General features: G+C 40.5%; 2 protein-coding genes across 4 annotated transcripts in view; one reads left to right on the forward strand and one right to left on the reverse strand.

Annotated features, from left to right (window-relative positions):
* LOC119436960 (ribosome biogenesis protein BMS1 homolog) overlaps positions 1-1,267 on the reverse strand; it is a 134,196-nt gene extending 132,929 nt beyond the window's left edge. For all 3 annotated transcript variants that reach the window (XM_049660136.1, XM_037704006.2, XM_049660135.1), the window contains exons 1-2: positions 859-1,267; positions 33-223 (exon numbers count right to left, since the gene is read on the reverse strand). In XM_049660136.1, the coding sequence (XP_049516093.1) occupies positions 33-223; positions 859-1,025 (358 nt within the window). In that variant the 5' untranslated portion in view covers positions 1,026-1,267. The remainder of the gene's footprint in view (positions 1-32; positions 224-858) is intronic.
* Positions 1,268-1,466: 199 nt separating this feature from the next.
* The window catches only part of LOC119436959 (zinc finger SWIM domain-containing protein 8-like), a 122,012-nt gene continuing 106,665 nt past the window's right edge, over positions 1,467-16,813 (forward strand). Inside the window, 1 exon segment of the mRNA XM_037704005.2 lies at positions 1,467-2,155. Within this exon segment, the coding sequence (XP_037559933.1) occupies positions 1,972-2,155 (184 nt within the window). The 5' untranslated portion in view covers positions 1,467-1,971.

Here is a 16,813-nt window from a genome sequence, read left to right on the forward strand (position 1 = left end):
TCATGCGGTGAAGACAACTGAATACCCCTTACCAGACACAATGGTGATTGGACCAGTTATGGTGCTCACAAACTGCCTTGTAAAGTTCTTTATGAGGCACTGAACAAGGGTTGTTTTGCCGACTTTGGGAGGCCCAACAACAGCCACTATGTATGGTGGTGGCTCGACTGGAGTGCGATCAACAAGGGGGACATGGTGCCGTTTCTCTTGCAGGTCCTTAGCCCTTCAAAAGGAATTCGGGAATTAGGTTGCTGCCCATGTAAATAGTAACAGGAAATATCACAAATGAATGAAAAGGAATCAATATTGAAACATTAACGGTACACAAAAGGCACTCTCTCGTTCAAAGAACCACAACATTAGCCAGACCACGAACATTTTGCAAGATCTAAATTTCAAGTGTTTGTACACTTTCATAAAAACTTGTCAACAAAACATTACAGACCCTATTTTTCAAATGGATGGAACTGCCTGTCACTGATTAACGATTAGCTAGCTTTCGTCATGTTACCACAACATACGCAATCATTGAGAGCCGTCTTGGAAATCCGCACGTGGCAGACTGGTTTGTCACTTTTGTGTCATTTCCAGGCAGACCAAACTTTCATTTTCAGTAAGCCCTTGGTTAGAAAAAGTTGTCAACCATACCAACCTGCCATATATTTAATGACATATAGATGCGACCCTGTTCATTGGATGTAGAAGTAGAACCAGCGAAGCGAACGCAATGAAAAGAAAAACAAGTCTTGGGAACGCACTTGCAGTATGTCACGTATACATAAATCAACTCATCAAAAATGATGCTAGGAAACCATGCACACCACCAAGTCATGCGACTTTTGTGAAGCCCATACTAACCTTCTGAATTTTTTCTCTGCCTTCTGCACAGATTGGACGGAGAAAGCCTTTGGATTTCGCTGTTTTGCGGTCAGCTCCTGAACATGATCATTTTTCTTCTCCTTCTTGTCGGCCTTCCGACCACTGTGGCGAGCTCGGTGAGATTTGGCTTTCTGGTCGTCATCCATCCTAGCTAGCGAAGCCACGTGGGAAACACGGTGCAGATGTGGGCTTGTTAAAAACAGAAATGCACCAACACACCATATAATATGTGATCAGCGGCGATAAGTCTCATTCCAATAGACACCACAGACAGCAAATCATTCCTACTTTTACAAAGGAACACACAAACGAAGCGTTGACCTGTATCCGACTCACGGGCACAACACAAATATCGCTAACTTCACGTTTCAAAAATTGCACATGGCCACCGCTGCGACGCTGTATGTGTAGCAGCTCCGCGCTATTATCTTATTTTAATTCAACAACAACCAACAAAAAGCAAACAGTTGTAGAGAAATAATTTATTTAGCTTACTTTTATACTGTTTATATTTTTTATTGTTATAATTAATTTAATCTTTTTGTCCAATCATGGCTGAGTTCTGTGGTCTAATGCTCGGCAACTACAATTTTTTTTGTTTTTAGTTGCGGAATCGCTATCGCTTGGAGAGAAATTTTAGTGTAAACGCTTATTTGGGCGCTTGTAGGTACGCTAACGAATTTGCCTAATTTCTCCAAGCTTACAGTTATGGCAGTAACTTTTTTGATGCTACAAATTGTGCCGCGTAGTTGACGTTCGCGCTCTCAAGTTTGCCGTATCCTAACCCACTGAGCGTCGAGGGTGAGAGAAAGTATAAAAAAAAATAAAAAAAAAAATGGGCAGCTGAGCCCAGGACAGCTGACAACAAGGGATCCGAATAATATCGCTCATTTTCGGGGGCAGGCTCAGGAGGACTGTCTAGGGTTTCGCCGCAGTTGCGGCGGCATTTCATTGTACGTTCGACGAAATTTCGCTGCCGCGCACCGAGATGAGTCCCAGATCGGCGTCGGGAGGAACGCTGGATGTTATAATTTGGGAGGTATAAATTTCTGTGGGCCGCTCCGATCGGCCCAGCGGTGCTCAGGCGTGGTAATGTTTGACTGGGACGAAGGAGACCGTTTTTCCTTCGAGGACAGCGACCGCTTTGAAGAAGATTCTCTCTGCTCTTGGATCAGCGAGCCCGAAAGTCTTTGTAACAACTGGAGAGGCTGGAAGAGGCCGACGGGCAACCTATCTCACGCTTCGGCGCTCCACGGCGGTCATTGTCGCTCAAAAGGTAAGCCTCGTTTTAGGCTTAAACTCAATTTTAATTAATTTTCTGCCATTTGCTGCAATTGAAAAATTGAATTATTGGCTCGATGAGTGGAGTGCCGACCATGCAAGGTTATGGTTAAGCTGGAAGCGCCAAAAATTCGGGCGTCCAGCTCGGCCGTGGCACCTGACTCGCGGACGATGAAAACTTGCTTTTTTTTTTTTTTTTTTCTCGTGCTGCTCACTCATTTCTCATCTTGATGGTTGCTACTTCTCAATGATGTTTCTAGAAAAGCGAACATACGTAATAGACTAGTGATTTTTCCTTTTGGACATATGGTGTAAGACGTAAAAGAGAGAAGTTTCTTCCATGAGCAGGGTAATGCAGAATGGTCTTTAATTGGTGTCTTTTGTTCTTCGTCGCCTTCAATTCGAAAGAAACCTTTGTCTTTTCGTTCTTTTTTTTTTTTTACCTGCGTGTTTGCCGCTGCGATATTAATAGTTGTCTCCTAATGGTTGTGGATGTCTAAGATATTGCTTGTTTAATAATCACGAATGTCTTCCATCTCCGGGTAGCGTTTCTCATCGGGCTGACTCGTCCACTTCTGTAGCGCTTTATTTTTGTTTGTTTGCTAAACTACTGTTCGTTCGTCCATGTTATTGTGCTACCTGTCTCTTCTCCGTTTTGTTGTCCTATCACCGACTGCTGTTCAGCATCTGTGATATTCTTTCCATGCTAAACGACAATGTGCCCTATTTAATACGTGTGTCACACGGTGTACTTTCGATAGCGATCAAGCCCAATCGGGATAGAAATTCGGAATCGCAATATTCTCCGTGCCGCAGCTTGCGCAAAGGAGCCAATCATCATCGAGAATTTCAATCCCGATCGGGCTCGATCATGCCCCGTGTTATACCGGTGTCACATGGCCACTTTCGATCGCGATCGAGCCTGATCTGAATCGAAATGTTCGACTGCAATTGGCTGTCTTCCGCAGATTGAGCAAATAAGCCAATTGCGACTGAGAAAATCAATCGGGATAGGGTTCGATCGCGATCAAAAGTGCGCCATGGGACACCCGTATTCATGGGATATGAGTCGTCATTCTCATTCGTGTGAAAAGGCAGGTTTAATTTGTTGAAATAAATCATTTCGCTTTCAGCTGTTAAATTGTCAGGACCGTAAATTATTGTAGATCATTCACACTTGGAATGTTCATGTGTTGCCATGTTAGGCGTCGTTGGAGGCACACAAATTATGTCAATTAACTGATGTTCTTAACTCACCATGTTTCATAATTTTATGCAATGTGTAATCTAAGTGTAGCGTCAAGGTAAAGAGTTGTGACATCACTTCAACTGTTAAAGCTAACTAATCATCCTGCAATTTAGAGAAACCATATTTTAACTATGTAAAACTAGCCAGTAGCATAGTGCACAGGGTGTTTCATGGTCGCAACAACAGATACTGATAATTTTCGTTTATATATGCCTTTAAATAAGCCATTACACCATGAAGTGCATGCCAGAAGGCAAGGCACCTGTGAACATTCCAGACAAATTTTTTAGCCTGTAACTCTTTTTCATAGCACCATGTGTAAATAAGTGGCAGTTGTGTAATTGAAATCAGTGTCAACTTTTGCAAAGGAAATGCGCTACGGTAACAGTATGCTATGAGCCTGCTACTCCGTTAGTATTGTTACTTTGCGAGTATTTACAAAATGTTACAGGGTTGCCTAATTTCCTGGCCATAGTTGTAAACTGCTCAATATCAGTGTGATATATGCGTGCATCTGCTGTAACGTGGCATATTCGGGCAGAGAACTGTATATATCTACGGTTTAAAATAAGCACATTTTGTGGCAGACTCTACACAACCATTGGATAGCACATACTTAAGCAAAACTGTAAGAATTAAGTTGAGTGTCAGCTCAGCATACACCAAATTCGTTAAAAACTACAATGTTCGATCTATTAGTACAATGAAGTGTGAAATAATGTCAATTACGACATATAACTGCCATGAGTAAACTGTTGCTTCTGCTACTGTAGTTAGCTCGCACTGGCTGTTATTCATAGACTAGAAAGCACCACAAAGCTGTTGTCAAAAAATATGAAAGTGCTGTTTTGCATGAGGAATTACCAAGTGTAAGTGTGTGGGAACTAATGCACTGTCAAGAATTGTCTGTATGATAAATGTTTTTTTCTTCTGCTGAAAGCTCACATCTACTATGCTTTGGGAAACGATAATAGATATTTGTGGTGGTGCACTATTTTACTGTCTAGAGTTAGGATATCTGGTTTGAGATGCATAATAAAGGATTGTTAGGCAGGACTTAAATGTGGAATAAAAAGGCTACCCAAATGAACAATAGAAATATTTATATTTAACCAAGTATCTACTTGTTGGGCATATAAGGGGGGATTGCTTCTATCGCATAAAAGTTATTGATGGTAAAGAAGTTATACACAGTAATGAAACTTTTGTCATAATGGTGGCTTTTTAAAAAACTTTGCATACAGTCCCTGCTTGTTTTCACTGCAGCAAGAGTATTTGTGTAGTGCGAAAATGCAAACAAACTTAAACACCAGTAGATTAACTAAGCTTTCAGTTTACCTGCATTCAAGAATGTGATGTTTATCTTTCCATACAGAAAGGGCCCATAATTTTTAAGCAGCACCCAGTTTTTGCACTCAGAATTGGTGTTATAATGTTTTGGTTTAAGTAGAATTAGTCACAGAAAATCACTTTTCCCATAGTTTTGTAAATTGGCAAACTTGCATAAACTTCCTCAATTTTGTGGAGAGATGTGCCTGAGCTGCACTTAAAACAACTCTTCAAGTTGGTGAATTTCCCCTTTCACATGTCCATAACCTTTCAGCCTTAAGAAAGGTGCATTTCGCTAGTGACAAAATTCCAGCTATTGTGATTTAAAAAAAAAAGTTATTCCTGAAAGTGCTGAAACATCTAGAGAGGCCACATTAAAGAGCATGCAAAAAATATGCACCAATTAAAAGAATGCCAGAACTCGTCGAATACCGTATAAACCGGATTATAGGTCGACCCCCTAAGTCTAGGTGAAAGGAGGAAAAAAAAAATCTCCGAAACTCCTTTATGTTCGAAACTGCACCGCTCACGCACTATCAGAGCTGTAGTCTCATTTGTCAGAATAGTCTACAGCAGCACTGTCCTCGGAAGACGACCGTTTGTCGCTGGCTACTTCGAGTCCAGCTTCTCGCACGAGCTCCACGACTTTGCAGTGAATTGCATGTGCTGTCACCAGCAGCAAGCGCGCACGAAGTCCACGCGTGTGGCCTGAAGCTGCGGGTGAACCACACTATGCCCACGAAATGTTGTGCACGGGTTGCACTTCAGTAGCTTTCCTTTCCGTGCGCTCCAATACTGCACGCGTTTTTCCAAAACACCGAATTGGCACTGAGCAGCCATGTTGCCGTTCATTTCAGCAAGATTGACACAGGTTGCCAGCCGATGACTCACATTTGGCTAAAGGCCGCTATATAAGACAAGCGGTGACATTAGCTTGTTATTTTCATGAAAAAAATCTCGACTTATATTTCTGTTTATACGGTACATTGGACAAATAGCAAAACCACCTGTAAGAAAACTGGACCCATGTCAAAAATGTTTTCTGATACGTTTGTTACATTAATGGTCCTTGAACTAATGCATGGCACCATTTTAGAGCATGCTTTTAAAGCTAACGAAATGTGTGTATGTGTTAAACTGGGCCGGTATTTTGTAGTGATGCCTTTTCCCGATTACAATGCCTTTCGGTGCTTTTCGCGTTCGTGAGCGGTCAAGCGATGTACCGCCCCGAACAGTTTCAAAAGCAGCCACTCATGAACGCCAAAAGTGCCAAAAGGCATTTGCATCGGAAAAAGGCATCGCTACAAAATACCGGCCCTAGTGACCCATTGGTCTACACTGCATTTTTCTCTACCATATGTGTTGTGTATTCGAAACTGTACCTTTGTTTATTTAAATAATGTCTACTCATTAGGGTATATGCAAAGTATTGAACAGGTCCAGCATGTTTGTGGTAATGCAGGCCGTAATTAATACATGCACAATGTAATGCAAATAAACAAAATTTTATCTGTTTAGCTTGTTCAATTGTGTTTTGATACTGAGAAAAGAAGTGTTCCCTTTTCTTTCATTGATAATAACTACCAGAGCAAAACACTGGCATGATTTTTTTTTTAAGCCCTCTTGTTCTTTCCTCCTGGGTTTTAAAATGTAATAAACAGTACGGCCTTATGTATACATAGCTGTTAAAAAATTGAGTGATTCAGTGCTTCAGCAGATTTGTCTTAATTTGTAAGGAATCAGCTGTTTATGGGTCAATATGAAATGACTCATTCCATAATAATATATCATGTGATGTGTGCTATGCTCTGTACTTGTCTATGCTGCAGCTGTTCCATTTTCCCTCATTTCTTTGTAATTGAATACTGTTACGAATTGCATTGCAGAAAACTCGGTTACATAGTAATAGCAGGACATACAGTTAAAATCACATGCACTTAATATGAATTTCCATGTCTTAATTTATTTTCATTGTTGCAAAAAGCGCTATTTTTTAGACATTAGGCACCACATTAAAAGGCATCCTTGATGGTACTCAAAATTCTTCGTGATCATAGTTAGCGAGTTGCCCACTTAACCCTTTCCTTACCCATAGAAAAAAAAATGGCCCTTTTATGAAGGCACTAGTAAAGATTTTTTTGTTGAGTGCACCGTCAGGGTTACAGTAACATGCTATTTATCAAAAGAAGGCTCATGAAATGTACCTTCCAAAGGTCTAAATTTCAGTAAACACTTTAGGGTGTAATATGGAATATAAATTGGGAAAAACAGACTTTATGGAAATATACAGAAAATGTTTACAATGTTGTGCTAACATAAAATCAACACAAAAAAAAATATCCGAAATATACAAAATGCTTTCACTTCAAGTTCTTATAGCTGATGAAAGTTTAAAGGTATTAGTTTATAAGTGATGTGGGTGCTTCAAAAGAAATGCTGTTTGCCTTGTGGAAACTGCCTCTTTCCAGTAAGTGCCACAGGTATTGGGCAAACATCACGTTATGCTCCAATCTTAAAGGGACAGACAACCGCTCAGACCATGAATTGAGATAACCCCGCTGATGGAAAGGTCGTCTATCGTACTGGCTAGAACGGGCCCTGTTTTTCTCATTAAACGTTGATTTACATTTTTAGTTCTTCACTAAAAGTCGCGAAAAATGACCTTTGGCGCCCCACGCGGCAAAAACGTAAACATATTTATGAGGTTTACCACGTAACCTTCTACCAGTGTACGCGGTTCCTGGTCTTTTAATAATATTGAAATGCAGTAACATTCTTTTTAAAATTAAGTTTTTTCTAACTTACAATGTGCAGATAAGCCTTCGTTTGTAGTGAGTAGAAAAGTGGCGCTGCCATTGCCTTCGATTTCGATAACTTGGCTTGGCTCATCTATCCACTGAATAACTACGACGGGGGCCAGCCAGCCATGACGTAGGTGTGTACGTGGGGAAAAGCAGTAAAACTATAAGAAAGGTCTGTACAACAACGCAAACTTATTGTACCAGTCTATTTACCTTTAAAAGTGGTTGTAAAGGTGACAATATAAGTGGTTAACCATAGTTGCACTCCCTCCAGTGAAAGCAGGACGATGGGCAGCTTTCACAATTTGCGAGGCGGGCTATTGGCATCACTGTCACTTCTCAGCGTTGCTGGAGGAGGGACTCGTATTTTTTTAGAGGCTGCTCAGATCGAAAAATTCTGCTTACAAAATATCCACGCACTTTTGGAAGTAACCGCTGCAGCTGTAAACACTACCGAGGGTGAGCTTTTCGTTGCGCCAGTGACGACGGTTGTCAGTGACTTTAAGTATATGCTGTAAAGACACTGTAAAATCATATATAACATTGCAAACATCTGTACAACATATAAATCATTACAAGAAAATAGTGAGCTTTAAAACACCTGGCAACTGTCCGGGCTGGACATTGTTCGAATAAAAATTCCATGATGTGATGTCATCTTCAAACTTCCTGTTACTGGTAGAATCGAATCATTTGAGGGGGTGCCACAGAACCGGGAGACGTGGGCCCAGCTATGGGAGCACCTGCCATCTTCACGATCGATCGCATGGTGCCCACCTTTGCTAGCTTATTAAGAATAGCTTCCACATGACAAAGGAATAAAATACTCAGAAAGTGAAAGTTTACTCCTTAGACTACGTTGTAGTCTGTAAGAGCTCCAGGAGCCTTGAAACTGGGCGCAGCGCTCACGAGTCCCCCGTGGCGCATGTTCAATGGTCGTGGTAAAGAACGAGTTCAAGCAGTACTGACACCCCAAATTTCCATTCCTTATTTTATTGCTTTTATTAGAAACTTTGGACCACTGATTGAAGAATGCCTCATGTGCCCTTATACAATTAATACAATAATTGTGGCAATATTCTTGCTTATTCAAAGTGACTCTGTTTAAACTTATCTGCTGGTTTAAATGCATTGGCAGCAGCATAATCATAAAAGCATTTTTGTATCTTCATTTTTTCGATAGAAATTCATGTAATACAAAACACTTCACTAATTGCATACTGTGCTTTTGAAAGCCTGACGTGAGAATGTACTGTAGTGTTCTATTAGAAGACTGGTGCAAATTGACGAACGGCAATGGTTGAGACAACTAACCCAGCTAGGAAGTACTCTAATTATAGTGCTCTTCATTGTTACTTTTTCTTTTGGGAACAGTATTCTTTTTAATTAGTTCTGAATGAAGTTGCCAAATAGTAATGAAAGGCAGCTGCATTAAGAAAAAATATACAGAAACAAGTTTAATTGGAAATGCAGTTGACAGGAATTAAGTAATTCGATCCTTGTATGGTCACTGCAGTATAAAACACAATACAAAAGCACACATGGGGCATTTTGATATCAAGCTGCAGTTTACAGTACTGAATGCTAAGTTAGATCTGCTTAATTTATTTATTCTACTGTGTCTTTGTGTCTCATGCTTATAGAAAGCAACTGCATTAGAGTATACCACCTCTGACTGAGCAAATTGTTTGCTACCTAAATCATGTCTTAATATAAGAGGACTCACTTCAGAACCTTACATAAGTGCGACTGCATTAATACTGAGTGAAATGATTGTCAAACTCGGTAAATGACATGAACATAGGTACTGTGGCCCCCTTGCAATATAAAGATGATTATTATATACATCTTGTGTTTAATCGGGAATCTCCATATGCATTCAGTTGCATTTTGCTGTTTACCGGTATCCATATGGTCAAGCAATTTTCTAACAGTGTCCAAAACCAACTAAAGTTTGTGCTTAGTTTAGGAGTCTAGCTGCTGAAGCGCCACTTGTTCTCCTGAGAGTGGGCAGTTGCCTTCCAGTGATTTCCAACTGAACCAGTGTAGCAACAGAGCAATAATGCATACACTCCACATAGTGTCTTGTACTGCTAGTTTTCTGTGCTACGATTTAACTAGGACAACTCCTTTGTCAGTCTTAATCTATGCTGAGATATTTATGAGGAATGGAATTGTGAAAACCACCTTACTATAGTGTTGGATGCTGCCTAATAGAAGATTCCCAGAAGAATCCTGCCATGCATGCCAGTGTGTCAGGAACTGATGCAAAGTGCTTGAACGTTCCATTCAGTCATTATTTAAAGCTACTCAGCTAAAAAAAATGCTGTGCTCTTCATCCATCAAGACGCCTCAAGTATGCAGTTAAATGCATTCAATATAATTTTTCCTGTGTGGGATATGTTTTATTATTTAGACTGTATGCATTATGCATACAGGGTACCTTAAAATCTTCTAAAAGTTCAATACAAAAATGCCATAGTCAGTGTTTTGAAAACCCTTAAATTTCATAGAATGCTCAAAAATCTTGATAATTTGTCTCAACTCAATCAATTTTGTTTGAACATCTGGCCGCGTATTTGGTGCAGTGCTGAAGTCTAAATTCTGACTGGTTAGGCAGCTTAGCGGGCTTTGATGTTTTGTTTTTGAGCTCTCCATCATACGTTGGTTTTAGTACTTGGAAAATATTTAAGGGCCCTGGAAGTGCTTAAGAAGCCTTGAATTTTTTTCAGGGCTTCTTACAACGTCTGCTATAAACCTTGGTTGGGCCAGGAAAGTTGAAACAGCTGTTGGAATCAAGCTGAAGGCGTCTTTTTTTCAACTTAAATTTTATCTGAAACCTGTTTTAGGTCAGATTTAACAAGTCTAAGGCTACGATATGGGCATGTGGGCTTTTGGAGAAAACGAGGCACGTTAGCAGAGTTGAATTTGTGTGTCTTTGAGTCTGAACACACATTCACATGTCTAGATTACCAGTTTTGGGCACTGTGTGTACTATTGCTTAGGCGCTCTTGTCACTGTCACAAGGTTGTTGTTTTTTTTTTTTTTTTTTCCCACTTTAGTGACTATTGTAAGGCACTTTTTGGCATAAAAGTTCCCTTGAGCCCCCGAAAAATGCTGAAGGAAAGGTGGCATGATGTTTGGCGTCAAATGTTAACTAAATACTGTTCAGTGAACGTGTATACCAAATGTTCTAAAATTGCAGAACAGAATTTAATTTTTGTATATAGGCATACATGTCAACAGTTTGTAGCATTTTAACCCTTTAAAAAGCATTGGTGAGCTCTAGAATTAAGTCTGGAGCTGCTACAAGGATAAAGCATCTTTGGCCAACTATAACATGCAAATGGTGCAGTCTGTGGACAGTGGTCTGGCAAAAGTTTTTTTTTTTTTTTTTTTTTTTTTAAGCATGTTCTCCCAAGTCACAAACATTGGCACTATTTTTTTTTTAATTTTTGTTTACAAAGACCTTACAGGTCCCCGTAGGTGCATGGCGTAAGGGGGGGCATAAACGAAAACAGAACTATAAGAGCTAGTAGACATATTGTGTAGCAAGTGGCACTTATACATTTCTAATACAATGAATTCCAACACAAGGGATACAACATACTTTCAAGACGTAACTGATGCGCAGTACAAACCAGAATGCAACAATTAAAAGCATAATGTCGCTGAACAGATTAAAAGGGCGCAATTGAAAGATGACTGCTGACACTGTTGCGGAAAGAATCATGGTTTGTTAAGGAAGCGATATTATCAGGCAAATCGTTCCACAGAGAAATGGCACGTGGAAGTGCAGTGCTGTTGAAGGTTAATGTGTGACTGAAAATGTGCGAGTAACTGAAATTGTTATGGAGGTGTTTTGACATATGCAAAGGCCTTTCGAGAGGTAATGGAGACAGCCTATTACCATAAACGTACTTGTGAAGCAAACAAAGAAGTGCGATGATGTCATGATTCTGGTTTAATCTCAGTTACGCTATGAGAACGGTTATAATCGTAAGAAATAGAACGTGCTGCTCTGTTTGTACGGCTTCTAGCATATTGATTTTTTGACGAGGCGACCATACAGGGCTTGCAAATTCTAGTTGAGGCCGGACAAATGTTGCATCTGAAGCTTCCGGATGCTGGTTGATGCCCTTTTTTTTTTTTAGTTTCTTCATAAATACCCCAAAGTTCATGAGGCTTTGGCGCAAATGGGGGTGACGTGGGATGCTCAGGGCAGGTTAGGAGCAAGGTGAACTCCGAGATATTTATATGAAGATGCTTCCGATACCTGAGAGTGCTTGAGATAGTAGGTGAACTTAGAATTGACATGCTTACGGCTAAAGGAGATAACGTACATTTAGATTCGTTAAGATGCATTTGCCAGGTACTTTGCATTTTGAAGTGCAATGTGGTCGTCGATAGAGTTAATGGTACGGTAAATTATGCAATTGTCAGCAAAAAGACTGATGGAAGAAGATATGTTAGTAGGCAGGTCGTTGATGTATACTAAAAATAGTAATGGTCCTAAAACCCTGCCTTATGGAACACCGGAAGTAACATAGCAAGGGGGTGAATACGAATTGTTAACAACTGTGAACTGCTGGAGAAGTGACAAAAAATTCCGTAGCCAAGAAAGAGTTAGCGAATCTAGCCTGAGTGAAGATAATTTCGCGATTAGACAATGAGCGACACGGTCGAAGGCTTTTGAGTAATCAAGGAAAATACAATTGGATTGTTTGCTGTTATTCATGCTAAAATGTAGGTCGGTTGTAAGTTCAAATAGCTGTGAATCGCATGAAAACCTGTTCCTGAAGCCATGTTGGTTAGTAAAAAAGAAATTGTTCGACTCAAGGTGGCTATAGACATGAGAGGCGATGATGTGCTCAAGTAATTTACAAGAAATGCAAGTTAAGGAGATAGGACGGTAGTTAGCAGGCGAATTTCTATCTCCCGCCTTAAATATAGGCACTACCTTAGCAATTTTCCAGTCAGAAGGAAGGCGGCCGGATGATAATGGATTGTCGGAATATATGATATAATATTTGGCTGCAAACGGAGACAGTGTTTTTTAGTATTTTGGAGCTAATGTTATCAATACCGGCAGATGTCTAATTACGAAACCTTACATTATCTGCGAGAAATACCTTCGACGGTGATGTTATTAATAGGTTCCATGTAAGGGTATTAGGGATAAGGGATACAGTGAACTGATCCTGCATAGTAAACACTGATGAAAAAAAGTTGTTAAAAGCGACAGGGCACTCGTGGTCAGCTAAAGGTACATTGTTGCTCCATGCATGGAAATGCGAGTTGAGCCATTGTCGGGTGGAAATTGTTTTCCTATTTCTTAACCTATGAAGGGACTTGTCAAACCATTGGTTAGTCCTGCTATTAGATAGGGTAATTAATGGGACATACTTGTCAACTAGCGAAGATATTTTGTCTTTGAAAAGAATTCAATTTTCATCAACTGGACGTACAGAGAAAGAGGGCATAAATTCTTGGCGGAAGAACATTTCAAGATCAGAATTCATATCTTTATAGTAGCCTTTATTGTAATCTCTTATTTTCTTGGATGTAAAGCTTACATTATCAAGTGGTATGTGAAGAAGTATTTGTTGTAATTTATGATCACTGAATCCATCGAGGGTGCGAATTTGTCTGACTGTACCAGGAGCAGAGGTAAGAAATAAATCTAACAAATTTCGACCATGGGTGGGTTCGTTAATTACCTGAAATAAATTAAAATCTAAAGCTAAGTTAATGAAATTTATAGATTTACGACAGGAAGAAAACAAGGAAGACCTATCAATTAGGGGATAATTAAAATCTCCAAAAATGTACATGTAATCAGAAGGAAATAGCTCCACAGCTGTGGCTGTACTATTGCGAAGTTCATTAACAAAGGATTGGTGAAAGTCAGGCGGCCGATAACGCACACCTATAAGTACCTTAGTCGATGAGGATGAGCATGCACACCAAGCAATTTCAAGATCGGATTTCGAATCGATTAGAAAGAAAACTTTTTTTTTATACCTAGCTCCCCTTTTAGTTCTACGATCATGTCGGTAAACATTTTAAGAGTTATCAGGAAATATTTCAGTATCAGTAATTTTGGGGGTAAGCCAAGTTTCTGTTTGGAGAACAATATCATAGTTACTATCATCAAGGAAAGAACAAAGTTGGTTGCGTTTCGGAAGCAAGCTTCTAATGTTTGTAAATGTAACAGATAAAGAAAGAGGTGACTGAGACTACCTGGTGTAAGTTTGACAGGAGTTGTGAGTAGTGCGTGAAGTCGGCCTTCGGTTTAGTTATCTTGGGTGATTTCATAACGTCTGACGCAGGATCATACACATAATAGGTGCCTGTGCCGCCCATGCGCAGTCTATCAACATTAAGCTTGAAAGGTACATTTAAAGCTTTGCCGTACTCGGGCAACTTTTTCCTGGCGATACGCGTCTGGAGCGAGAAGTCCTCCCGAACAGCATAGTAGTGTCCCTAAATTTTTTAGCTAAACCGATAACCTTATCTTTGTCTTTAAAGTGCATGAACTTTACAATTATAGGCCTAATTTTATCTGGCTGATGTCGTCCAAGGCACGTTCTATCTGGGATGAAACTGGTAATACCCAGATGTTCCGATTACAAATCGATCACATTTTTCTAGGAAGTCGACCATGTCTCTGCAGGGTCATCAGGGATACCAAAAAAAAAAACTTAAATTTTATCGGTGCTGCCTGTTTTCTGCATCGTCGCACTGCAATTTTTTTTTTTTTTTTTTTTTTTTTTTTTGCTGTAGTGCGACCTGTCAGGTACGGACGTGGTGGGACTGCAGAGGCATATGGGCGCTTTTTGCGTTAACTATGTCCGCTTCAACGGCCCGAATCCTGGCTGACAATTGCTTCAGTTCAACGTCGACTGACGTCCTCCACTGATTCATAACCTGAAGCTCGCTGCAAATGTCTACTTGTCCGGATTGCTAATACAGTAGCCAAAACAGCATCATTATTGGGGCCAGGGTTGGACTCAATATCACCGGAAAGCATCAATAACAAGTGTCTGAGACAAGAGCAAACAAGGTTTTTTCCACTTGCTAGCATGTCTAACAAGTCGCAGGGGCACGACACCACAAACAGGCAGCGTTTGAGGTAACTAACCTGAAAGAACACCAATGGTGAATGCTCCATTCTAGTTGTGGTGTCGTGCCCCAACACGTAGTCGGTGGGCAGCAGCTTGTATTGGGCGCCCTCATTGCAGATAGCGATGCCGGTCCCGGTATCACGTAGATGTTGCCAGCCGGTTAGCTGCTCCGGGTACAAAATTGGCAGTGGCATCCAGAGATGGGGATGCGCTGCCCCCGTCACTGGCCCGCCAGAAAGCATGTTTATGACGGGCACGGGAACAGCAACGCTGAGAAGCATGACAGTCTGAAAGAACACCAATGGTGAATGCTCCATTGTAGTCCCGGCGTCGTGCACCCTGCAAGTGCAGTATTGCATATACCATTTTTTTTTTAAATCACTGTGAAATGCACTTGCTCCATGACTCAAGGGGTATTGGTGTAAATGCTGCCATGAAAGTTTCTGGTTCTCTCATAATAGTGAAGCAAAGGTCACTAATGTTTACCATTGTTAGTTTCTCAGATTTGACTGTTAAAGTTGGTTTAATTTTTTAATTTTTTTTTTTTGCCTCGAAACAAAGCGAACTCCCTGCGAACTCCCAAATTTTTCATAAAGTTTACGAATTTGGGCTTGTTTTATAATTTTAGAAATGTTACATCATTTTACCAAAAATACTGTTTGCAAAGAACTTTCTCAAGAAAAACTGTCTGTTTGAAGTCTCTTGATGGAGAAAAGATGCAAGAGGGTTACTTGATTCGAGCAAGTTTATGCAGGCAAGTTCCCTGTAGTAGGTGAAATTGGCGACACCAAAGTCACTGAAAAAGTCACTGTGATATAACAATGTGTTACTTGTCAGTATTCATGTTTGTTGCTGCTTATATTGTGCGTTTAAAGGTGAATGATATTTAATAAATGTCATACTTGCCACATAAAAGGCACGTCCTTAGCGCAAGCTTTAAAGGCAACTCTGCACTGTGATTCGTGTTGCATCCCACAATATACAGGCAGTAAGGTCTGTCGTGCTTTCAGAAGGTAAATGCGGATATTGTGCACGGATAGAACAAGGCTAAAAATTGTTCAGTTACCTAGTCAGCGTGTCTTTACATAAAAACAAATGAGAGTTCTGTTTGTGAGTCGGGGTGCACCTTTCTCGTTATTGGTAGCTGATCTGTGTAACAGATAAGGTAGTCTGTGTCTGATCACTGGCACTTGTTCATGCTCGCAGTAGGCAGTGTTTTAGATAAAGCCAGGCAGTAAAGCCCAGGCTTGGGAACACTGCAGATACCCGCCACCCGTAGGGACACTGGTGAAACGGGCGAATAACCATTCGGACCAAATTGCATTTCTTCCAGTAGGTTTCCAAAATTTAGCGAGGGTTTTCTTTTGGGCAGTGTTACTTGTATTAATGTAAATGCGTGACTTCGAAACGAATTGAACCAGTTGTAATGGAATTGGACTGTGTGCACAGTGTCGAATAGCAAACTAGCAGCTCTTTGGCCAGGCCGAATGCTCCAATTCTGGAATGAGCGCTGTTTCTAGTTGCTTCTAAATATCATGCAAGCAAATATACTGACAACTCACTGTGCTGAATGAGAATCTTCTGCTTACAACGCTAAACTAAAGCATGCTATCAAAATGATATATCGCCTTGCGGCGTAACATGTCTCATGATCAACTTCGGACCTTCCAAGCTACGATTCCTGCTGCTGATGCCTGCAGACAAAAGTACAGTAGTGAGAATATTCCTGCTGCTTAAGGCATTAGTAACACTAATGCTGGCCCGAAAACAAAGCTAACTAAAAGAAAGCACCTACCTAAGCAAAGTACACTCCACGATATGAGACGGCACCAACATATTTAAAATATATAGAGAAAAAGTAATGGTCGACTCGCTGGAAATAAAGTAGTACTAGTCCCGAGTGAACTGTTTCGAACAAACCACCGTAGTGTCGGTCACCTTTTATCTGTGGCTCTCTCCGTTGTACGTTGTCTGCAACTTTCAGGAAACGATGCAATGATGAATTGCTGTCTTTCGACTGCAATGACATGCCCAAATGGTACACAGCAAAATTCTTTCGCCATCTTTTTTAGGTTTGTGTGTGTCAGCATCACAATGATTTAACTACGAGGTAATGTTGCAGTGCACACTGTAATGTGAGAACCTGT

This window comes from Dermacentor silvarum, chromosome 1, assembly GCF_013339745.2.
Source record: "Dermacentor silvarum isolate Dsil-2018 chromosome 1, BIME_Dsil_1.4, whole genome shotgun sequence".
NCBI lineage: Eukaryota > Metazoa > Arthropoda > Arachnida > Ixodida > Ixodidae > Dermacentor > Dermacentor silvarum.